The 22,499-nt window shown below is 35.9% G+C and overlaps 7 protein-coding genes across 8 annotated transcripts; 4 read left to right on the top strand and 3 right to left on the bottom strand.

The window, feature by feature from the left end:
• Positions 1–224: 224 nt before the first annotated feature.
• LOC117133483 (mRNA-decapping enzyme subunit 2-like) lies at positions 225–3,582 on the bottom strand. Its single transcript, XM_033289814.1, has one exon. It carries the CDS (start codon positions 2,375–2,377, stop codon positions 1,508–1,510), a length of 870 nt encoding a protein of 289 aa, XP_033145705.1. The 5' UTR covers positions 2,378–3,582; the 3' UTR covers positions 225–1,507.
• Positions 2,585–4,800, bottom strand: LOC103863983 (mRNA-decapping enzyme subunit 2). The gene has a single exon (XM_009141748.3). The coding sequence runs from the start codon at positions 4,494–4,496 to the stop codon at positions 3,621–3,623; it is 876 nt and encodes a 291-aa protein (XP_009139996.1). The 5' UTR covers positions 4,497–4,800; the 3' UTR covers positions 2,585–3,620.
• Positions 4,801–6,226: 1,426 nt separating this feature from the next.
• LOC103863982 (glutaredoxin-C2) lies at positions 6,227–8,186 on the top strand. The gene is made up of 4 exons (XM_009141746.3): positions 6,227–6,459; positions 6,692–6,780; positions 7,687–7,785; positions 7,879–8,186. Exons 1-4 carry the CDS (start codon positions 6,404–6,406, stop codon positions 7,968–7,970), a joined length of 336 nt encoding a protein of 111 aa, XP_009139994.1. The 5' UTR covers positions 6,227–6,403; the 3' UTR covers positions 7,971–8,186.
• Positions 8,187–8,420: 234 nt separating this feature from the next.
• On the top strand, positions 8,421–11,497 carry LOC103863981. The gene is made up of 2 exons (XM_033289794.1): positions 8,421–9,286; positions 9,376–11,497. The coding sequence occupies exons 1-2, from the start codon at positions 8,642–8,644 to the stop codon at positions 10,288–10,290; spliced, it is 1,560 nt and encodes a 519-aa protein (XP_033145685.1). The 5' UTR covers positions 8,421–8,641; the 3' UTR covers positions 10,291–11,497.
• Positions 11,498–11,747: 250 nt separating this feature from the next.
• LOC103863980 (zinc finger CCCH domain-containing protein 59) lies at positions 11,748–15,041 on the top strand. 2 transcript variants are annotated; one of them, XM_018658441.2, is made up of 6 exons: positions 11,748–12,782; positions 12,865–13,050; positions 13,172–13,273; positions 13,361–13,693; positions 13,790–13,887; positions 13,983–14,219. In XM_018658441.2, exons 1-6 carry the CDS (start codon positions 12,345–12,347, stop codon positions 14,113–14,115), a joined length of 1,290 nt encoding a protein of 429 aa, XP_018513957.1. In that variant the 5' UTR covers positions 11,748–12,344; the 3' UTR covers positions 14,116–14,219. The 2 variants fall into 2 exon arrangements, with proteins under 2 accessions (XP_018513957.1, XP_009139992.2); XM_009141744.3 differs by lacking the exon at positions 13,983–14,219 and adding an exon at positions 14,776–15,041 and having other exon boundaries at positions 12,305–12,782.
• A 602-nt stretch (positions 15,042–15,643) lies between these two features.
• LOC103864181 lies at positions 15,644–18,133 on the bottom strand. Its single transcript, XM_009141940.1, has one exon. It carries the CDS (start codon positions 18,131–18,133, stop codon positions 15,644–15,646), a length of 2,490 nt encoding a protein of 829 aa, XP_009140188.1.
• A 2,696-nt stretch (positions 18,134–20,829) lies between these two features.
• On the top strand, positions 20,830–21,950 carry LOC103863978. Its single transcript, XM_009141743.3, has one exon. The coding sequence runs from the start codon at positions 21,061–21,063 to the stop codon at positions 21,763–21,765; it is 705 nt and encodes a 234-aa protein (XP_009139991.1). The 5' UTR covers positions 20,830–21,060; the 3' UTR covers positions 21,766–21,950.
• The last annotated feature ends 549 nt before the right edge of the window (positions 21,951–22,499 follow it).

Below are 22,499 nucleotides of genomic sequence, written 5' to 3'. Positions count from 1 at the left end.
TTCTCTAAAAAGAAGGGTATATTAACCTTCCAAATTTTGCATCTGATAGACTTGCAAACTTTGACCAAAAAATAGACTTGCAAACTAAATTTAAGTTCATTGTATAGTAAATTATATACCTTATGTGTTAAGATATTGTTCTAGATATCCTAAATAAACCATATTTGGTATTGTAAGATTATATAATATTTACCTAAATAAACTAAAGAAAGAAAAAATAATGATTATGTGGGAATTATTATTAACTTTCAATCCAACAAATAATAATAATACATTGCAACAACGAAGAAAACAAACAATATCCTAATTTGAGTATTTTGATTGAGGAAGATATTCAATAACTCTTGCAGTGGTTTTTTTTTGCATGTTTGTTCAACTCTTTGGATTGCCAAAGAATCTAGAGAGTGGTACAGGGCCATCGGTTTCCTCTTTAGTTTTTGCTAGAGTGTTTGTCTCTGCTGGACTTGTGCTTCTTCTCTTTCTTTGATCTTTTAGAACTCGATCTTGACTTTCTAGATTCTTCTTCATCGCTGCTAGATGAAGACTCTGAGGATGAATAATGCTGCAAACTCAACATGGTTAATGTTAATAAAAGCTATAAAAGACATGGCACCATCTGTTTTAAGGTTATCGGTTAAGCACCTTCTCTTTTTGCTTCTTTCCTTCTTTGAATCTCTGTCTTTCTTATCTGTGAGATCATTGAAGAAGACAGTTAACATCTTTCTCACAAAGAAGGTTTTAGATGTTCTGTTTGAGTTAAGTTTGATGATACTACCTTTGTGGGACTTATCACTAGAGTAGTTCCTTCCCTTGGAGAGTTTCTTTTAATCATAGGTTCATAGGTTCGAAACCTGAATATTAGCTCAGATTGTTAGTGCGTCGTGCTAATAAACGCAAGGGTCATAGGTTCGAAACCTGAATCTGCCAGATTTTTAGTTTTCTAAAACAAATTCTAGTACCTTCACCAACGTATCCCACCTTCACCGTTTTTAGTATATAGCATCATGGGCTTAGCATCAAGAGTATACTTCAAAACCGCATTAGAATTAACTCCAAAACAAGCATTGCATCATATCCTATTCTGAGCATGAAATATGTACAATGTACATTAACCCGTCATATTTGCCTCTGCGGATCGCCTTTGTAATTCAGATTGTCTGCGAAAAAGTTATACACTAAAAGGTAGCAACAACAAACTTGTATAGACACAGTAAGTTCGTTTCTCTTTTAAGCTAGCTTTGCTCCACGCAATGAAGATAAAAGGTCTTTGATTGTACATAACTAAGTTTTATTCTCCATAGAAGCATCTATATTATAGTTTGTATGTATATTTCTGTTACTTGCTCTGAAATTAATAAGAAAAACGTCTTTAAAAATAAAGAATAAAGCTTGGTTTCATTTACTACTGGATATACAATATAATCATGTACAACAAACCAAATAGGAAAAGTAGATATCATGTACTATTTTGCTCTACAATCCGACCACACCCTTTGACTGACTCTACTCAAGAACAAATTCCCAAGGCCTGCAAGATTGCTGACTTGTTGACCTTTAGAGACTGTTTCCAAGGTTTTACATTGCATCTTCTTTCCGTTGATGTTACTGTTATTTTTGTCCTTGTCTTCCTTGTTGTAGTCCACACGCAGAGTGGTGGTTTAAGGTGCTTGTCAATGCTCAGAGGAGACATGTGCTTTGATATCCACGACTTCAAGGATGCTAGAAAAGGTGCAACCTCAAACAACTTGAGACCAGCGAATCCACTTTCAAGCCCATCAAGCCGAAACCATGAGATTTGACTAATCTCCTTCTTCGTTAGCGGTGCAAAAGCTGTATCATCTCTCACACCGACCACAACGTAAAGCCTCACTCTCTTCTTTCCTTGGAATGTAATCTCGATGTATTCTTCTTTCTTAAGCAGCTTCGAGACATCAAACCCTGTCTCCTCGAGGACCTCTCGTATAGCACAAACATCATCTTCTTCGTTCGTATTCTTCTTCCCTCGTGGAAAGCTCCAGTTCGATGATTTTTTCCATCCCTTGACCAGCAAGCAACGCTCGCATGTCTCGTCCAATATAATCGCACCAGCGACCGGGATTCGAGACTTGTAATAACCAAAGTCTCTGAATATCTTATCCATGTTTGCAACGTGAGGTCTCAACACATCGGAGTTGTTGAATAAGAGACGAGTAAACTCTCCAAAGGACAGCGACTTTAGGGTTTTGTCGTTTTCGACAACGTTATCTTCGTAGTACCAGTGAGCACTCTCTACAAGAAACATTAGTCGATTCATAGACTGTTTTTCTTCCTCGGGGCCGTTCACAACAAATCGAGTGTAGAGATCGTCAAGACTTTTCTTCGACGGGAGGCTCGACATATTATTTTTCTTGCGAAACACCCCAGCGTCTTGTTAGAACTCGAAAAGCAGCGTGGGATTATTTTTTTGTTGTTGTATGAGATAGTACGAGTGCTCTTTGGATATATATTTATACTCGTTTTGACCGGTAATATCTAATATATTTTTAACAACGGTAATATCTGATACTATTAAGAAAATCACTTTTTCCTTTTTTACGAGTCTTTCCTTTTTAGAAAAAAGGATATTTGAGATAATCCAAGATTTTCTTTTTCCAAGACTGCTTATCGTCGTCGTCGAATCTGTGTTTATGTATATGGCTTTGATTGTGTGTGTGTGTGTGCTTATTAAGCATCCATGGATGTATATCTAGCCGGGTTTGTGTTGTGCGACTGTGTAAGTTTGTATGTTTAAGATTAATGAGAAAAGGTTAACAATGTAGACATAAAAGTATTCTCTCTTTTCTTTACAAGAATGAACAAATACAAAGAGAGTAAAGAGAGAGAGAGAGAGTGTGAAACACAAGCAAAACAGAGAGAGACGTCGGAATTAAAACAGAGTGAGTGTCTAAGAGCAAAATAGAGACGTTCAAGAGAGAACAAAAACAGAGTAAGAAAGAGCTGGCCATGAGAGTGAAGGTTCAGCAAAATCACAACAAGCTAGAGCCTAGAGGAGAGGTATCAATGCAACAACTGCGACGACTTATACTTAAAGAGCACACCCATTTGTTGTTTGCTTCTATCAGGAATAATAAACTGTTCTGAGCCGTATTATATATAGATGTGAGCTTTGTCTGAAATGTTTTATACTTGTCTAGAAGTTGGTATTGAAACCTGTGATCAATTATGTTATAATCTTCTGGATATAAAAGTAGCTTTTCTAGTGATTTTATTCTCGTAACGTTTTGAGGTAAAGAGAAACTAGAGTCATTTATGTGAAAACTCAAAAGCAATTGAAAGATGCAAAATTAGGTTAGGAAAACTGAGATTATTGGCTAGACAAGAGCAAAATAGACAGACGCTTTGGAGATTTGAACATAACACTCTTGAAAGAGCAAAAAGAGGTGGTCGCAACCATTCTTATCTAAACCCAACATCAAAAGGATCTCACACCTGTCCCTACTAACCATGCATTATCATGTAAAATAATTAAACCTTTCCTTCTAAAAGAAACGAGAGGTATAAACTAAATAGCGGATAAATAATTAATATATCCAACTGTTTTGCTCTACATACCCCCACCAATCCAACCGCACCTATATATATCAAGCTGAAGAACATGGTTCCTTGGCCGGTAAGAGTGCTAATGTGTTGAACTCCGGTGACTGTTTCGAGGCTCTTTTATTGTAGCTTCTTTCCGTTTTTGTTGTTGTCTTTGCATTCCACACACAGATTGATTTAAGTGGCTTCTCAGGTCTCCGTGCTACAGAAGAGGGATGCTTTGATATCCATGACTTCAAATTTGCGATAAAAGGTGCCACCATGTACAACTTGAAACCAGTAACTCCTCCATCATCAAGCCGATCAAGCGGATGCCATGCGATTTGACTGATTTCCTTCTTGGTCAACGGTGCAAAAGCTGTATCATCTTTTACACCAGCGACAATGTAAAGCCGCACTGTTTGCTCTCCTCTGAATGTAGACTCAATATATTCCTCTTTCTTAAGCAGCTCGGAGACATCAAAGCCTGTTTCCTCTAAGACCTCGCGTATAGCACAAGCGTAGTCCTCTTCGTCCTTACTCTTCTTCCCACGCGGAAAGCTCCAGGTAGATGATTTTTTCCATCCCTTGACCAACAAGCAACGTTCATATGTCTCGTCCAAGATAATCGCACCCGCGACCGGAACTCGGCTCTTGTAAGAACTAAAATCTCTGAATATGTCATCGATATGAGCAAGGTAAGGACTAAACAGCTCACAGCTTTTGAATAAGAGGCACGTAAACCCTTTAAACGGCAGCGACTTGAGCCTAGGATCGTTCTCTACGACGTTATCTTCGTAGTACCAATACGCACACTCAACAAGAAACAAAATTCTTTCGAATGACTGTTTATCTTCTTCGGGGGCATTCAGAACAAATCGAATGCAAAGATCTTCAAGAAGCTCATTCGATGGGACACACTTTTTGATCTTCTTCGACATGTTTTTTTCTTCTCTTTCTTGTGTAGTAATATTGCTTCTTCTCTCCTAGTTATAAAACCCTAAGCAGTGCTCTCTGGATGTATTATATATAAATACTAGGTAATAACCCGCGCCTTGCGCGGGATGTGATTATTATTTTCGTTATTTTTAATAAAAAGACACTAATAAAAAGACATTAAATCTGTTTAATCTGGATACTGGTTCGGTTTTAAGTTTTTTTGATGTTTAAATATTCTAAAATATAACTATTATTTTAAATTAATATTTATTTTAGTTTATTCGGTTAAAATGTTTGATTTTTTTGGTTTTTCCGGTAAAACCAAAAATTAATATTATTTATTTATTTTCATGTTATAAATTTTAAACAGTCGTCATGTAGAACCAATAGTTTTATATTATAGTTTCTAAACAGATAAATAGTTTTAAAAAAAAATTATTAAGACAAATCATTTCATTACAATTTGGTCGGTAGTGAAAGAAGCATTAAGAAAAAATATTTCAACTTTCAAAAAAATTAGATACTTCAGTTGCGGTGAATAATTAGTTACAATGTGCTCACATCAAGGTGCACATGTATGTGTATGTAAAAAGTATATAAAAATAGTTGACAAATATATAAAGATATAGTTAATTAATATTAAATAACATTTTTGTTCAAAATAATACATGAAAGATAAAATTAAAATTAATTTAAAAAAAGGCCTTGACATTAGTCAACTTTTTCATATAAATAAAATAAAATTGTATATTTAAGTAGGGGTGGACACAGATCGGATATCTGGGTATTTGGAAGCATTCATGTCGATTCGATCTTTAGCCACCTAGATATTCGGTGACTCGGATATCCGAAATGTTTTATAATTTTGATTTGATCCGTAAATAAAATAAAATTTTTAAAATAATTGAAAATTTTAATAATAACATTTTATTACAAAAATAAAACATTATTTAACTTTTTAAATTCTAGTACCTAATATAATAAATTTAATTCATAAAAAATATTGTAAAACTGATATAAAGTATAATATATATAATGTATATATATATAATTCTTTACATATATGTATATATATGCATATAACAGATCGAGTTAGAAATATGTTCTTAAAAATATTGGTATTTGTGATTTGCTTCTTTTTTTGATATTGTATTTTAGCATTTGATTTGTTTCGTAGAGTTACGGATATCCAGATTTTTTTGGTTCAAATCAAAACGGATAACAAATCAAATCAAAATTTATGAATATTTTGTTCAACTTTATCCGTAAACAATAAAAATAATATATATATAGTTTGGCTTTTGATTCGTTATCTATTTTTATTTGAACCAAAAAATCTAGAGTTTTATTGAAACGATTATGTGAGTTTTATATTAAAAACGTAAAATACATAGTGTGAACACATTTATGAATATAGTGTGAACGCGTTAGTATATTTATTATCAAATCATTGTGAAGCTGCCACGTGTCTATTATAGTGTGAATGCATTTATTTCAATGCTTCTCTTTTAATATATAAGGGATATAATACTAAATATTTGATTTTGTTTATCCTTTTGTGAAAAGGATTATTATTGCAAAAATTTAGATTTTTCTTTTAGTACTAATGAATAGAGCTTCGTTCTACACGTGCCAGACTCCACGCACCAACCTGACGACGAGGAAAAAAAAAACAGAAAAGACGGCCCAGAAAAGCCCAATAAAATGTAGAAAGCAAATAAATAAATAAATTCACGTTTTCAAAATGGACGGCTGATATTAAACAAAAGCTTCATCTTGTTTGACCAGATGAGAAAAGTCTTCAACTGCGTATTTATAAAGCGGAGTGGTTCGCTGCTTCTCTCGACATTCCATTTCATTCTCGTCCTCAAAGAAAGCGAATCTAGGGTTTTCATAATTTCGAAGGAAGATGGCGATGCAGAAGGCTAAAGAGATCGTTTCCGGCAACGCCGTCGTTGTTTTCAGGTCCCTCTCTTCTCAATTCTCCATTTTTTTTTCTCGCTTTTTTTTTAATGGTTGTTTATGAACATGTTTGGTAATCGGAATCGGAGTCTGTGTTTGTGTAAATGGATTTGATTGTAAAGATATTACGATTATAAAGCATCACTCCATGGATGTATCTAGACGCTTTTGTGTACCAAAGGGGTGTGAGTCTGTTGTTTTGTGTGATCTGATCGGTTTATTTTGGGAATTGCAGCAAGTCGTTTTGCCCATACTGTGTGAGAGTGAAGGAGCTTTTGCAGCAATTGGGAGCCAAATTCATCGCCGTTGAGCTCGACAAAGAGAGTAATAATCTCCAAATCTTCATCGTTTATTCATTTCGTTTATGTGGTTTGTGACTTGACTTGTGATCTGATCCCAATCCCATAATCAAAGTTTCCTCTGTTTTTATTTTTTTTTTCAGAAAGTTGTGGTTGTTCTCTTTCTCTTACATGCATTCCTTAGAAAAATTATCTGCTTTCTCTCACATCCAAGTTTAGGTTTTTGTTTGAACCTTGTATATGATGTTTTGTTTACACGCAATTCATCAAAATTCTCTCTCGTTTTCGGGAGATTCGTATTTGGTTATTGATTCAATCCAAGTATTGGTTTTGGTTCATAAACTGACCGCTGTCGAATGTTTCTCTGTTTTCTCTTACGGTTTAGGTTTTTGTTTTGATCCTTATATGTTTTGTTCATGAGCCCATCATCTAAAGTTTCTTGGTTTTCCCTTGAAGAGATTTGTGTTTAGATCATTGATCTAACTTTAGGTTTTGTTCATGATCGAAATATAATTTTATTTCATTTACCATATTTTAATGTTTTAATACAGTTCTGTTTGTTTGTATATTTGAGATTTGAGTTTAGGTTATTGTTTGTACTACAAGTTTAGGTTCTGTTCTTGATCACATTGTCGGAAATTTATTTTTAGAGCAAGTTCTGATTTTTCTATGTTGACCAAAGAAGTTCTGATTTTTCTCTTGCCCCTTGCATATTCATGAACCAACTCAAGAATGTTTCTCTGCTTTCTCTGGAGATTTTAGTTTAGGTTCTATGTTTGGTCCTTGTATAGGCTCTGCTCACGAGTCCATCACTCGAATTTTTTCTCTGTTTTCTCTTAAGATTTGTTTTAGGTTTTTGATTCAAGTATATGTTTGTGTGACCATAAGACTGGAAACTAAAGCATTGTTCATTGCTGTTATTATAATACAGGTGATGGTAGCCAAGTTCAATCTGCTCTGGCAGAATGGACTGGACAACGCACCGTTCCCAATGTGTTCATAGGTGAAAAACACATCGGTGGATGCGATTGTAAGAGAACTAGATCACAACTCTCTTTCTATTTTTTTAAAAAGGTTTTCTGAGTTTTCCTTGTGTTATCTTGTCATCTTCATTGTTTTGTAGCTGTAACAAACCTGCACAGAGACGGTAAGTTAGTTCCTATGTTGACCGAAGCTGGAGCTATCGCTGCAACAGCTGGAACTACTTCTTCTTAAAGGGCACAATCAATTTGTGATTTACTTCTCTCAGGAATAAAATAAGTTTGAGCAATAAATCTGAACTTTGTCTGAAATGTTTTAAAGTTGTGTTTATGTTGAAGTCGGTATTGAACTTCTGATACATTTATGTTATAATTATCAGCATTTGCTAGTAATGTCATTTCTCGTAATATTTGTAACGTTAATAGAAACTCGAATTTTAGTTTGGTAATATTTAATCAACTCTGGCTAAACTCTTGACAATACATAATTTTGTGTGTGTTGAGGTTGCATTTACACGAGTCATAGCAATGAACCGTAAACTCCTGATTTTCAATACACAGTAAGAAGTTGCAATTACTAGTGTTAAACCGTAAACAAATGGGATAAAACCTGAAAACTTTATTACAAGAAAATAAACTCTTTGATATTCTCCAGGAGACTTTACAGTTCACTGCATGATATATTTTCTTGGGAATATCAAAGGATATATTTTCTTGGGAATTTATATTGCAACTTCCAAGCATTAAATTGAAGAGGGATAACTAATGGCGTTATTCGTTTAACATCTTGAAACCTCTCCAGATTCATAACCACTAGTTCTTCTATATATATGTAGAGGGCTTAACATTATGAATATCTAAAGCCACCCTTGATTCTTTTTTTTATCCGTTTTCCTAAGCCTCTCAATGACTAAAAGTGTAAAATTTAGCTTGAAACTTCTCGTTGATGAGAAGAGAAACAAAGTTGTTTTGGCTGAGGCGGTTCATGATTTCGTTGACGTGCTCATCAGCCTTTTGAGTCTACCAATGGGAAAAATTGCTAGATTGCTGGAGAGCCATAAGGATTTGCAGACAGTCCTAGCTTGTTATCAAAACCTTAACAGAAGCGTTGCAGATATGGGCATCGAACATTTTGAGACTGAAGCTTGCAAGAGTATGTTACTGTCTCCCAAGAGTTCTTATGAGATTCACTGTAGAAAGCTCAAGCTGAACATGGGTGATACTGATGCCACCAAGTTCTTTATATGCTCAAGTTATCTTAGTGATGATAGTACTTGCGACAATGTATACAGCAATTTTAACACCTCAACATGTAGATGTGGAGGGACGATGAGCACTCGGATGTTTACATCAGATGAAGATCAAATTGGAGAAGAGATTGGAAATAGTGTAGATGGAGTGTTTGTCAATTGCAGATCCTCATTCATTGTGACTGATGATTTGAAAGTATCAGTGAACTCTATTGGTGTTGTCATGAATGTTCTTAATGATTTAGGGTACACTGATTTTAGTGATCTACAAGAAACCCTACTTGACATAGGGTTCGAAGAGGTACTCTTATCTTCCTTATTTTGCATCATTATTATTATCGTTAATAAATAAATCTTTTTAACATCTACTATTACTTGTGTAAATCTCAGGTGGTGACTCTTTTGGGATGTTTCTTCACTACCGAGACTCCCTTAACATGCGCGTTCCTGATGAAACCTTGCCTGACAAGGAAGCTCAAAATGCTATCGCCGCATCTTCAAAACTCGGAGATTGTAGAACCAAGCAGTGTATTCTCTGTGAAACTTTTTGTTAGAAAGTTTGATAATGAGATTCTTTATGCAGAGTGCAATGCAGACTTCATCGATGCTCTTCTCAGTTTTCTGATCTTCCCTCTTGAGTTGATCTGTTCATTATCCAACAATTTGGGAAGTGTCGGAAATTTGTCTAGAAGCCCTTGTAGAAAAGCATCAGCTTCCGATTTCAATCAAGTTCCTGATTATTATGGTTGCAGTAACAACACTATGTTTGGCTATCTCCCTTCTCCATCACCAGTGTATGAATGTTTTGTTCCTCGCAATTCTAGCGATTCTTGGAGTTGCCAATTAGCCAGGCAGATTCAGTGGTCTATGGATCTGTTCATACTAGGTGGCGATATTGTGAAAATGTCTCCAAACAATCCGAAAGTAATTTCTGGAAGTTCATCAGGAGGTGACACCGGGTTTATGAAGAAAAACACAAAGTTCATTGTGTCTAATGATCTGATTATATCTCCTATGAATTCATTTTCTACTGTTGGCTTGTTGAAGAAGATGCAGGTGAACATCAGTGATCTCGAGGAGCATCAGATTAGCATTTCAAAAGCAGATGTAAGTATGGTTGTAATTTTAAAGCTTTTTTTTTTGTTAAACTTTTGTCGTAGTGTTAAAGTTTTTGCTTCTTTTGCAGCTTATCAGCATTCTCAGAGCTTCTTTGGTCTCGTCCTCTGCATTGACCAATGGTCTCTCAAACTTGCTCGTGAAGAAACCAAAGGAAGAAACTTGAATGCCATAAGAAACATAAACTGAAGAATATGGATGGAGTCATCTCAGTTTCTTAGGATCATGTCTTACATCTTTTAGATTTCTGCATTATTTATTTCAAGCTTCAGTTTATTTTCTATTTTCTCTAGGATTTTCATTTATTTTTGGTTTGAGTTTGATGGTTTTTCTATATACAATTTTAAATACGTTAAGCATTAACAATTGCATTTTGTTTTGTCTTATCATACTTTGTTTTAAGCTAGAAGCATGACCGATGCGTAAATTTGCTAGATTGTTGAATTATAATAATCACAGCTTGTTATCAAAACCTTAACAGAAGTGTTGCAGATAGGTGATACGGACGGTTAATCCTTATGTTGATGGACTCGAGAATCAATGTTCATGAAACACAGATTCTCATCTCACTTGTAAATAATTTTGGATTGAAGAAGAGATTCTAAAATGAGAACAAGGAAGAACTTTCCTGGAAAAATTACAGAGAGAAAGAGATGAACCAACCATCTCACAATTACAATATCTTGATTGCTCTAACCCTTTGCTTTACACCCTTTTATAGCTCATTTCTTCAGTAACAACCCCGATGACTTGACATCTTCTTTCCTGTACCAGTGGAAGCATCGAACTTGGTTTGCCGCTTGAGAAATGAAGAAGAAGGTATAGGTGAAGAAAAGGAAGCGAGACCCAAACCAGCAAAGCAGACCATTGGTGTCTAATTATTTTTTTTTTTAAATTAAAACAATAAAGTTTAACATTTATAAGCAAAGGAAATTAAAATATAATGGTGGATATTTTTAACTGCACTTGCTTCTGGATAGATGTGTGGGACAGAAGACGATATGTTTTTGTATTTCTACGAGAGTCGACCGAATAACTCCTTTGTTCTAATCGGTGGAACCAGTGAACCATGCGAGCTGGTTAGATGCGTGGGGGCACCGAATTGGTACGAAAGTTGTAACATAGGTTTTGAAAACCACAGAAAACAGGACTTAATAGTTAATTGAGAATATTCATCTACAATTTATAAATCAAAATTATCTTCAAAATCCTTATTCATAACTGTATAAATCGTATCTTTAACAAAATCGTTTTACAAATATACCAATCTGTAACATACTAAAGAAAAAAAATTGTAACAAACTCGGTTGCAATTTTGAGAAGATCTATTGCAAAAAAAAAAAAAATTTCTATTGGAAAAATTCATCTATATATCTAACGAAATTCCTAACTATTATAAAAATATATATAGCACTAAAATATTGGAACATTTATATGAAGAGGAAATTAAAATATAACAGTTTGAAGAAGAAAATAAGACACGGGATTGTGGCCCAGGTAAAGATAAACCGAAACACAGTTTATTCCTTTTTCGTGAACATTTATATGGGCCTTGGTTGAGCCCAACTTAAAAACCATACCAATAAACCTCCACGGCCATCTATAAATACGAACTAATTCGTCCGTCTCTTTGCTTCTTCTCACCGCGTCGGAAAAGAAAAACAAAACTCTCTTTTTAATCGCTCTCTCCCGAGTCGAAGATATAGATCGTACGTTCGTGTGATCTCTCAGGTTTGCTTCTTCCTCGACTCCGGATCTCCGATGATTTCTTCGTGCTTTCAATTTCGGTGTCCGCTTCGTCTCGATCTTCGCCGTCCCTATTCGCATCGATTACCCACGAAGCTAGGGTTTCGCCGATGAAGGATGATGAAATCAAATCAATCTGATTGGTGTTTTTGTGCATAGTTAGGCTTTTATACGTATGAACACGCTCGCGATTTCGGAAGATCGATCATCTACGGCGTTACGATTAGATTAGGGTTATGAATGGAGATTAGGTTTATTTGGTTTTGGTTTTAGTGTATGTGGACTTGGTGCTCTACGATACTTGGAGTGTTAGCGTGAACTTGAGAGAGTATCAGAGGATTGGAGGTTTTTGATTCTTCTCAGTCTTGTTACTCCTTGGGAAGCGTGTTACTCTTCTGAGGTTTTCTGTGGGTCATCATGGATGAAGCAGCAACAGCAATCGTCTCTGTGGTGTACAGTCTGCTAAAGTTAGTGTTTTTCTCGATGTGTTTTATAGTATGAGTTACAAGGCTCCAAGGAGATGCTCTAACGGAAGGAACTTTGGAGTGGAAAGACACCAAGATTTTGCAGCTGATATAGCTCCGAGAAGACCTTATGAAAACAAGGGTCCTAATAAGTGGTCTAGGAATCTGGTTTGGACTGCATCAGATGGAAACAAGCCAAGGAAGAATGGTAACACCTATGGGTCAACGAAATCACAAGTTTCTGGCACAGCAGCTAGTGTGTCGCAGCAGAGGAAGAATGCTGGGTATGGTCAAGTTTCAGACACGAGAGGTTGGGGGTCTAGTAATAGAGGCAGTCCCAAGTCTAAGGAATGTGTGTGTAAGTTTTGGAAAGCTGGAAACTGCAAGAAGGGTGATCAATGCTCTTTCTTGCACTCTTGGTCTTGCCTCCCTGGATTGGTCATGGTAGCTGCTCTTGAAGGACACAAGAAGGTGTGTTTCCTTTTTACTCTTGAGTTTTGGCTACATGAAAAAGGTTTTTTAGCTAACTTGTAAATATTGTTGTTGCATATAGGATCTAAAGGGGATTGCCCTCCCTCAGGGTTCAGATAAACTCTTTTCAGCCAGTAGCGATGGTACATTGAGAATATGGGACTGCCACACTGGCCAGTGCGTTCATACAATCAACCTCCAGGCAGAAGCAGGGTCTTTAATCTGTGAAGGACCATGGGTTTTCCTTGGCTTGCCAAATGCTGTTAAGGTTAGTTTAAGGAATCTCATTTACTTTTGCAGTTATGCCAGTCGTCTATACTCTTGAGTGGGATTTGCTGTGTTGTCTTTGGCTCTGGTCTTATAGATTTTGTTTATATGCAACTCTGCAGGCTTTTAACGTTCAAACCAGTAAAGATTTACATCTTAACGGAGTGGTTGGTCAGGTCCGTGCTATGACTGTTGGCAATGGAATGCTTTTTGCTGGAACAACTGTAAGTATTTTAGTTTCCTTTCTCCCTTTCTAATTGTGTTAGCTCTCTGCTTCCTTGTTGGTTCTAAAGTAAGTGGCTTTTGTGCAGTCTGGTAGTATATCTGTCTGGAAAGCAACTGACTCCGAGTCTGATCCTTTCACATATCTCACATCTCTGGAGGGACACCATAGCGGTGAAGTCACATGCTTTATTGTTGGAGGTCATCGACTATACTCTGGTTCTGTTGATAGAACAATAAAGGTGTGGGATCTCAATACACTGGAATGTACAATGACACTGAGGCAACATACCGACGCTGTCACGTCGCTCTTATGTTGGGATCAGTATCTCATATCGTCTTCTTTGGATGGGACCATCAAAGTTTGGGCTTGTTCTGACAATGGCAGCTTGAAAGTTACTAATACCCGCAGACACGAACAAGTAAGTTTTGTATACACACCTTATATTTATAACAAAGAACCACGCTTGGTGTTAGCGTTAAACGTGTCTTAATGTTTTCTTTGTGGTTTGGAACAGAGTGTGCATACTCTTTGTGGGATGAGCGATGCAGAGGGCAAACCGATCATGTTCTGCTCTTACCAAAACGGAACAGTCGGCATATGCGATCTACCATCGTAAGTGGAGCTTAGTCTTAGTGTTTCTCCTGTTATATTGTTACTGTAACCTTAATCATTGTTACTCAAGTCGTTCCTTGGGGTTATGCGAACAGTTTTGAAGAGAGAGGAAAGATGTTCTCGACGAACACGGTCGGTGCAATCACAGTTGGTCCTGAAGGGTTGTTATTCACTGGAGACAGGAGTGGGAAGCTGCGTGTTTGGAATTTAGCTGGCACCAAAGTTTAACAATTTATCAATTCTCGGTTGATTTAATATGTACATGGAATTGTTCTTATGTAATGACTGGGGTACTAAGAAAATTAATTCTGAAATGCGCTCATTATAGTTTATCAGGGCTCTGTTCTGTAATTCAAATGGTTCTCTTATTTTCCATAAGTCAATGTCAGAAGCATAGAGATTAAAAAGTAACCTCGAAACGATGAAAATATTTTTTCTTTCTTATTGGTCTCACTATCTTCTGTTGTTTAATACGAAGAAAGAATATCAAACCAGTATCTTGTGTTCAAAAAAAAAAAAAAAAAAAAAACCAGTATCAGTATGTGTCACTAAGGATGGAGAAAGGAGCACAACATAATATGTGGTAACGTGTTGAGACTCTACAAAACACAAAAAGAGAGAGAAAAATTCACGTTCTAGTCGGTTCATGAATGTTATACATTGCTCTAAGCTAACTAAAAAAGTGTCCCCTTTTATATATAGTTTATCCAAAATTATAAAACGACCAAAATACAAAAATAAACTTTTATAAAACAATAGAATCCAGTCAACTGTTTATAAAACAGTAAATTGAAAACGCTATAAATAAAGTTTTCTTATATATTTTCTACAAAACCATTCAATAAATTTATAGTCAAAATTTTAATCATAAGTGGGTTATGCAAACAGTTTTGAAGAGAGAGGAAAGATGTTCTCTACGAACACGGTCGGCACAATCACGATTGGTCCTGAAGGATTGTTGTTCACCGGAGACAAGAGTGGGAAGCTGCGTGTTTGGAGTTTAGCTGGCACCAAAGTTTAGCCATTTTACAATTTTTGGTTGATTGAATATGTGCATACCTCGCTATGAGTTACGAGATTGTCCTTATGTAATGACTCGGATACTAAATATCCTTATATCCATGCATTAAAGTAAATATCATGTGCTTTCAGGCTTTGTTTTATGTCACACGTAACTCACAAGTTACGGTATTACTTGCAACTTCGTCTTCGTAACACCACAAAAATTCTAAAACACCAACTTAATTTGTCGTCTCTTAATTTAACATTTCAATAACTCAGTATTTAATACTATTGTTACGGGTATGAAGTATTCTCTAAGTAACAAATAATTGATATTGTTTTTTCAATACAAAGAAGATATGTTATATTATGTATGGCGGTGCACTGACAAAAAAGTTGTTAGAAACTAGATTGGTGTGAGTTTGTTCTAACGGAGAAAGACAAATCTATTTATGAGATCAATACATAATCACATTCTATTTTAGCTTCGCCCTTAAGATTTGTCAAGGCTATTATTATTCTATAGAGCACCAACATGTATTTATAGTACACAGAATATTGTTTTTTTTTTTTTTTTTTTTCTCAAATTGAAGTATGTATATATCATGAAAAAGTGTTACAACAGCAAAGCAGGATACACCATGCTCACCAAAAAATTAGATCAACAGAGCACTGGTCTATCGGCCTTAAACCCGACTATATTTACCATTATACTATACCCCAAAAACAAACCACAACACCATAACCAGGGAAGTTAACGGCTAGAAGGAGCTCTTTCATTGACAAATAGCAAATCAAGCCAGGGCGGATGACCCGCAGCAATATAAGACTCCCAAAGACCTAGATTATTCACGCTTTGTGCAATGAAAGATACACCTCTAAGACTCTCTCGATCCACTAACTGCAAATTCCAAACTTCTAAATCCTGCAACACCACTCGCAATTCTGATGCTTGAAATTGTAGAGCCGGCCAATGAATCGGATGAACAACAGCATCAACCAAATCATGAAAATCCGAAACAAAGACTACCTTGTTCTTCTTTAAGCTGATCATACTCTCAATGACCCATAAGAAGACCGCCAATTTCGCATCTAACACTGAAGAAATAGAAGAAAAGGATCTTCTACTATGTTCTTGAATCCAACCACGAGAATCTCTAACCAACCAAGCCGCTCCCACCGTTGCATATTTCTGACACCAATCCATAGCAAACTCACAATTAACCCATCCAAGCCTAGGAAAAGACACTTTTGGCGAACATTCCTGAAGTTCATGATTCATCAACATAACCTCAGCCTCTCCATCTACCTCTTGAGCCATAAACCATTGCTCAGCTTCTTCATGTGCCTTCAAAAGGATGTCCGATGGAGAAAATAAAGAACCTTCAAACAGGAAGCCATTTCTATTTTTCCAAAGAAACCATAAAATCCAAGGCCAGACCCGAGAATTAATGGCTTCAACATGCTTATTCTTATGAAGATAGAACATGAAGTATAGATTGGAGAAAATAGAAGAGTCCTGAAACCCATTCTTAGGTAAGGGAATGTTGGACATCGCCCAAGTTTGCCTTGCTAGGTCACACTGAAACATAATGTGATTAATGGATTCACCCTCCAATCCACACAGTTGACATCTATTATCTCCCTTCATTCCTCTAGCTAGAACAAGATCCGTAGCAGGTAAAGCATCAGAAAGTGCTTTCCACACAAAACAGCGCAACTTTGAGGGAGCAGAGATCTTCCAGGATAAAGCCTTTAAGCAATTAACAGAGAGAAGAGCTTCCATCTGACGTTTCAACTCAAAAAAATTTTCTTGAGATGCAAGCCAATATCCTGACTTTACCGAATAGGTCCCACTTCTCTTAAACTTCCAAGACCAGAAATCTTGTTTCGAAACCACTGGCTGATTCTGTAGAAGGATCCTGATATCTGAAGGAACAAAAAGATCTTCCAATGCAACTCTATTCCACCTTCTGGCACTAAAATCAATAAGGTTGCTGACCTTTAGGTTGGCATCAAACAACAAATTTTTAATCCAAAGAGCCCTAAGGCCATAACCATCAGAGTCATCTTCAATCCATCTATCTGACCAAACAAAGATCGAGTTTCCATCACCAACCCTCTTCTTGATACCTTTGTTGAGTAGCTCTCTACCAAATAACAAGCTTCTCCAAGCATAAGACGGCCTTTTTCCTAAGGAAGCTTCCAAAAATTCACCATTAGGGAAGTATCTACTCTTAAGAAACCGAGCTACCAAGGATTCAGGAGAAGATAAAATTTTCCAAGCCTGTTTAGCTAGAAGCGCCTGGTTAAAAGCTTCCAGATCACGAAAACCCAAGCCACCATATTCCTTAGACAAACAAAGCTTATCCCATGATAACCAGTGAATTTTCTTCAAGTGAGAATCCGCTCCCCACCAAAAATCTGCCATTGCACTAGAGAGCTTCGAGCACACCTTCTTTGGAAGTTTAAAAACGGACATAGCAAACAACGGAAGAGCTGAAGCCGTGGATTTTAATAATATCTCTTTTCCACCTTGAGAAAGCTTACGCATATACCAAGAGTTCAGCCTGCCATTAGTTCTTTCTTTAAGATATCCCAATAACTCCACCTTAGAACCACTGAAGCACTCCGGAAGCCCTAAATATTTACTTGTCCCTCCCTCATTCACAATACCTAAGACCTTCTGAATCAAAGCCTTCGAACCAATGTCAATATCTCTACCAAAAGAGATTGCAGACTTTTGAACATTGATGGTTTGACCAGTAGCATTATCATAAATGTCCAGAATCCTCTTAAGTACGCGAGCTTGAGACACATCAGCTTTACACATGAACAGACTGTCATCTGCAAACAAGAGGTGATGAATAGAAGGACCATGTTCCGAGAACTGCAAACCTTGCAAGTTTCCATCCCTTTCAGCTCTGTTCAATAGATGAGAGAGGCCTTCAGTACATAATACAAACAAAAACGGAGACAAAGGGTCCCCTTGGCGAATTCCACGTTGTGGCTTGATCAAACCGAAAGGTTGATCAGTCATTAACACAGCATAGGATACAGATGAAACACACGCCATAGTCCAATCCATCCAAAGACGATCAAAACCTAAAGCTTCCAGAAGACGTCTTAGATAACTCCACTCAACCTTGTCAAACGCCTTAGACATATCTGTTTTGACCACCATCAATTCCTTCGACATCAGTGGGTGAGCTTTCAAAGCATGAACCGCCTCATGCGCGATCATAATATTATCAAAGATGATTCTATCCTCCACAAAGGCAGATTGATTAACAGAAACAATTAATCTGAGAGAGGAACGGTTGAAGCCTTGCTACTAAAACCTTTGAAATCACCTTATACAGAACCGAGCAGAGACTGATCGGCCTAAGATTAGACATAATCTCAGGGTCCTGCGTCTTGGGAAGAAGGCATAAGTAAGTGAAATTCCAATCATTTCAGTTATGAGTGTATAATTTCAGTTATTCATTTGATTTTATTAAAGCCATCGTTGTTGTGACGAAGCAAAAATCATGCTGTAACATTAAGTAACTGAAACAATCGAACCTTCGTTTTCTAGAAGAAAATGTTACGAAAAATAATCGTTAGAATACAAAGTAGTAATCTTTCCTTTTTCATTCGTCAGCAATTACGTCTTCATTATTCTATGTGATGTTTCCAACGAATATTATTTAAAATATAGATAACAAGAGAAGATTATACGCATATGGTTGATGATTATACAGATACAGTTTAAGGTTCTGTACCAAATATAAAAGTTTCCTTGCACCTCAAGGCTCTGTAAGTTTGTATTCTATTGGCGCCACACCTCTGGCTGGTGTTAACAGAATATTAACTTAAATCAGTTCTGTTTTCTTTTTCTTTTTGGGAGAATTTCTTTTCTGTGTTGGTTTCCTTGAGTACGAGTCAAAATTTGAATGAATGGCTTCCGTCATTTTATCTCTGAAAATGTTTTAAATTCACTATCACAAAATTAATTTCTTTGATTTGGATCTCTCCAAATTACAACAAGAATTTCAAAACTGATACATGAGTCAAAGTTTCCAATCTTGAAGACAATATAATGGCAAGACGAAAATCCTCCATAAATTGATATGGGTCGATTCAACAATAGAATGCTGGTTCACCAACATAAACGAAGAAAGGACTTGCTGAATTTCAACAAATACAAATTTCGACCCAATATATTTGATATCGTTTCGTGAAAGAATTATAATCATTTCGTAAATTTAGTTGCAGATGATATATACTAGAAATTTATTGACATCCGATTAAAGTTAAATACATGATATTAGTTTGTTAGCCAATAAAATTTGCATTTCGAAAGCAAAGCTATATCGTATTTCTTCATTTAAATTAAAAAAAATTATATGTCGTTATGATATTTTATTCTCGGTTGGTATTTGTATTCTGTTGTGAAATCATTCTAAAATATTAATTTCTGAAAAACGAGTTAGTCGTTTTTCCACCGGATCCAAAGAATTGAACCAAAACCGATCTAAAATAGTATTGAATTGGAACAACTTATAAAATATTTAAACCTATCCGTAATTTTAATATAACAACTTTACAAGAAACGGACCTGGCCGAGGCCGAACCAAAATATTTTCAGGTGTATATCTAAATCACAACTATATATTTTATAATATTGTTTATTTTAGATCTATTATCTATAAGATATTCAAAATACATAAAAATATTCAAAATTCTTATATCTGAATCACAACTATATATTTAAAAATATTATTAATTTTAAATATGATATTTATAATATATCAAAATATAGGAAATAATCAAATTATCTAAAAATAATCATAAGTAAATATCTGAGAATAGCAAAGATAGTCAAAACACCAAAAGTATATGAAATACATATCTGGTTTCTATCCAGATATCTAAATCAAACTAATTTTTATGTTAATTTTAGACACTTATTCTTACATTATTCAAATTTATATATATATATTTAATTTTATTTTTTGGATTTTGAAAATTATAAAGTATATTTGAATCTTTTATCTTTTCACATAATATAAACATGTATTGGAACCTGAGCCAAATTTACAAAGATTCAAACCAAATCTGCACCAAAATTTATAAAAATCCTCTTAATACGGTATAACCTTTAACTCCAAAAATCCAAATATACCCAAAACAAACCCAACGAATATCCGAACGCTCAGCACTTTGGCACACATAAGCTACAGACAAGAAACCAAAGGTACCTACTTCAACCCAAACTTTTGTATTAAATTCTGAACTGTATTTTTCCTCGATCCCTCTCTGAGTAGATGTAGGGCTGCTATCATGCTTTTCCACCCAGGTGATGAAAAAATTGAGGTATCCACCTCCATAGGGTTGGTGTGTCACAAATATTCACATTTTTAAACTCGAACTAGTAAAGAAGTGGGGTGATGTAACAACCTCTAGACTTGATTCGCAAGTAAGACGAGATTGAAATCTTTGAGGTCTCTAAAGTCCAGATCATCTTTTTCAAACAGTTTGCAAATTTTAACTCAAGTAATCTAATGGAAGTCCCTATTATTTAACTTTTTATACTCCACCAAAATTTTCGCTATTACGCTTTTTAGCTTATTTATAAACTCTTGGAGAAGAAGGTAACATAACATAGGTAGAAATGATTGGATAAGAATATAACCTGCCACATGTGTATGCATCACTGAACCGAACCAAAGATGAATGCAAAAGCATGCCGTATGGATCCACAAATCTTCTCCGAAAGCCAATTATGCCAATTCCTCCTTCATGTGTACCCCATAGAAGGCAAATTTTACATCTAGCTAGACTGCTCAAAAGGGATCTAAGACTGATGATAAGCAAACTTTACATCTGGTCATAAAAATTATCTATGTGGTCAAATAGACATGTTACCACTTTTAGTAGATTGTAGTCAGTAAATCACCCAAATACAAAAGAATCAAGTAATGCCTCACTGTCAACTAATTAATTACAATTCTAATCTCTACCTAAACTTTATGGATCAACTTAATGCTTTTAGAAAGTCTACGCTTTCACAATTTCCTTTAAATTTACACAATTGCCATTTTTTCATGATATACCAACAGTTTTCTCCTTATAAATAGAGAGAAAAGCTTCATACTCTCTTGGGTTACGATAAAGAGAAGTACATTAATGGAAAAAGAAGACGACTACACGGCGTCGTTCTCTCCTAGCTTTAGCAGTTACGCTAACGACGGACTCGTTGAAACCGCCGAGCGAGTTCGACTTGAATGCTCCGGTGAATACAACAACAACGACGACGATGGCTTCGAATTCGTGAATATACGATCGGATTATGAGGCGGAGGCGTCTTTCTCCGGCGACTGCGATCTCGTGTTTCCGGTTTTCAATCAGGCTATAATCTCCAAACCCTCCGCCGTGAAACCCGACGAATCATCGCGTCCGGCGGTTACGACTCGGCTGAGGGATCTGTTCCTCCGCGATCGCGAAGATTCTTCATCGTCGTCGTCCGATGAAGAGAAAGAGCTGGAGGGAGTTTCGAGTGAGATCTACTGTCCATGGACGCCGGAGATATCATCAAACGGCGGTTGGAGAAAGAGCAAATCGACGGGATCTTCATCATCGTCATCATCGTCGAGGCGGTGGAGGATTAGGGACCTGTTGAAGAGAAGTTACAGCGAAGGGAAGCAGTCGCTTAGTTTCCTGAATTCGAATTCGAGAAACAGAGTCGACGAGGCGTCGAAGAAGGAGAAGGTTTCTTCGGCACATGAGAAGTTTTATCTGAAGAAGAAAGCGAAGAAGGAAGAAGAGAAGAGAAAATCGTATCTACCATATAAGCAATTTGGGCTCTTCTTCTTCAACGTTCATCATCGCTGAGGAAACCACGCTCCCTTCCTGATTTTCTTTTTACTGTAACTACAGCAATATTATCAATCTCGAGAAGGCTTTTCATTTATGTTTTGGGCCACAACGGTCCGGCCCATTAGTTAATAACGAAAATTAAGTGGGCTTTTTATAGAACAAAAATAAATAAAAAAAGTCATGTGGTTTTTCTCTGGATTCAATTTGGTTCAGTTATAAATACTTAAATACAAATTCTATAGAAACAATGCATAATGCATAGATATGCTCCGTAGCAACGAGAGACATTGGATGAATTCTAAAACAATATACAACATTAGTATTTAATTAAATCATACTGTTTTATTTTAAAAACAATTTGCATATATTGAACAGTTGACATGTGACATTGAGTTTCTTAAAATTGAAGAAATGATTTGAAACTGTTATTTTTTCTCTGTTAATTATTTTATTTTATCACCTAAAAACTCTATAAAAAATCGTACAAAAATAATAATCAAAAGAAAAAAATAGAAAACAAACAAAACAATAAACATACGAAGGTTAATGGCGAGGGATAACAAAATGGTTACTACTTTTGATTTACTTTCTCAACACGATCTTCGTGGCTGATGAATTTTTTGATGGCAAATCGAGGATTAATGCATGTTATATCCCCCACGACGCCCATTAAACCCATGTGGAACACCTCTTCCCATCGTGATGAACTTGTGTTGCGAAAAAATAACCGATTCTCCTTATATAGAGTA

Source organism: Brassica rapa, chromosome A04 (assembly GCF_000309985.2).
Source record: "Brassica rapa cultivar Chiifu-401-42 chromosome A04, CAAS_Brap_v3.01, whole genome shotgun sequence".
NCBI classification, from domain to species: Eukaryota; Viridiplantae; Streptophyta; class Magnoliopsida; order Brassicales; family Brassicaceae; genus Brassica; species Brassica rapa.
The sequence above is the reverse complement of the archived record's forward strand: the minus strand, read 5'-3'. Positions and strand labels throughout refer to the sequence as shown.

What these genes read in the sequence shown, in the direction of transcription:
- LOC117133483 (XM_033289814.1), bottom strand. Translation starts at nt 2,377, where the DNA reads ATGTCGAGCCTCCCGTCGAAGAAAAGTCTTGACGATCTCTACACTCGA.
- LOC103863983 (XM_009141748.3), bottom strand. Translation starts at nt 4,496, where the DNA reads ATGTCGAAGAAGATCAAAAAGTGTGTCCCATCGAATGAGCTTCTTGAA.
- LOC103863982 (XM_009141746.3), top strand. Translation starts at nt 6,404, where the DNA reads ATGGCGATGCAGAAGGCTAAAGAGATCGTTTCCGGCAACGCCGTCGTT. An exon ending in AACGCCGTCGTTGTTTTCAG is followed by an intron (nt 6,460 to 6,691) that starts GTCCCTCTCTTC and finishes TGGGAATTGCAG; the next exon opens with CAAGTCGTTTTGCCCATACT. An exon ending in ACACATCGGTGGATGCGATT is followed by an intron (nt 7,786 to 7,878) that starts GTAAGAGAACTA and finishes ATTGTTTTGTAG; the next exon opens with CTGTAACAAACCTGCACAGA.
- LOC103863981 (XM_033289794.1), top strand. Translation starts at nt 8,642, where the DNA reads ATGACTAAAAGTGTAAAATTTAGCTTGAAACTTCTCGTTGATGAGAAG. An exon ending in TTGACATAGGGTTCGAAGAG is followed by an intron (nt 9,287 to 9,375) that starts GTACTCTTATCT and finishes TGTAAATCTCAG; the next exon opens with GTGGTGACTCTTTTGGGATG.
- LOC103863980 (XM_009141744.3), top strand. Translation starts at nt 12,345, where the DNA reads ATGAGTTACAAGGCTCCAAGGAGATGCTCTAACGGAAGGAACTTTGGA. An exon ending in GCTTGCCAAATGCTGTTAAG is followed by an intron (nt 13,051 to 13,171) that starts GTTAGTTTAAGG and finishes GCAACTCTGCAG; the next exon opens with GCTTTTAACGTTCAAACCAG. An exon ending in TGCTTTTTGCTGGAACAACT is followed by an intron (nt 13,274 to 13,360) that starts GTAAGTATTTTA and finishes GCTTTTGTGCAG; the next exon opens with TCTGGTAGTATATCTGTCTG.
- LOC103864181 (XM_009141940.1), bottom strand. Translation starts at nt 18,133, where the DNA reads ATGATCGCGCATGAGGCGGTTCATGCTTTGAAAGCTCACCCACTGATG.
- LOC103863978 (XM_009141743.3), top strand. Translation starts at nt 21,061, where the DNA reads ATGGAAAAAGAAGACGACTACACGGCGTCGTTCTCTCCTAGCTTTAGC.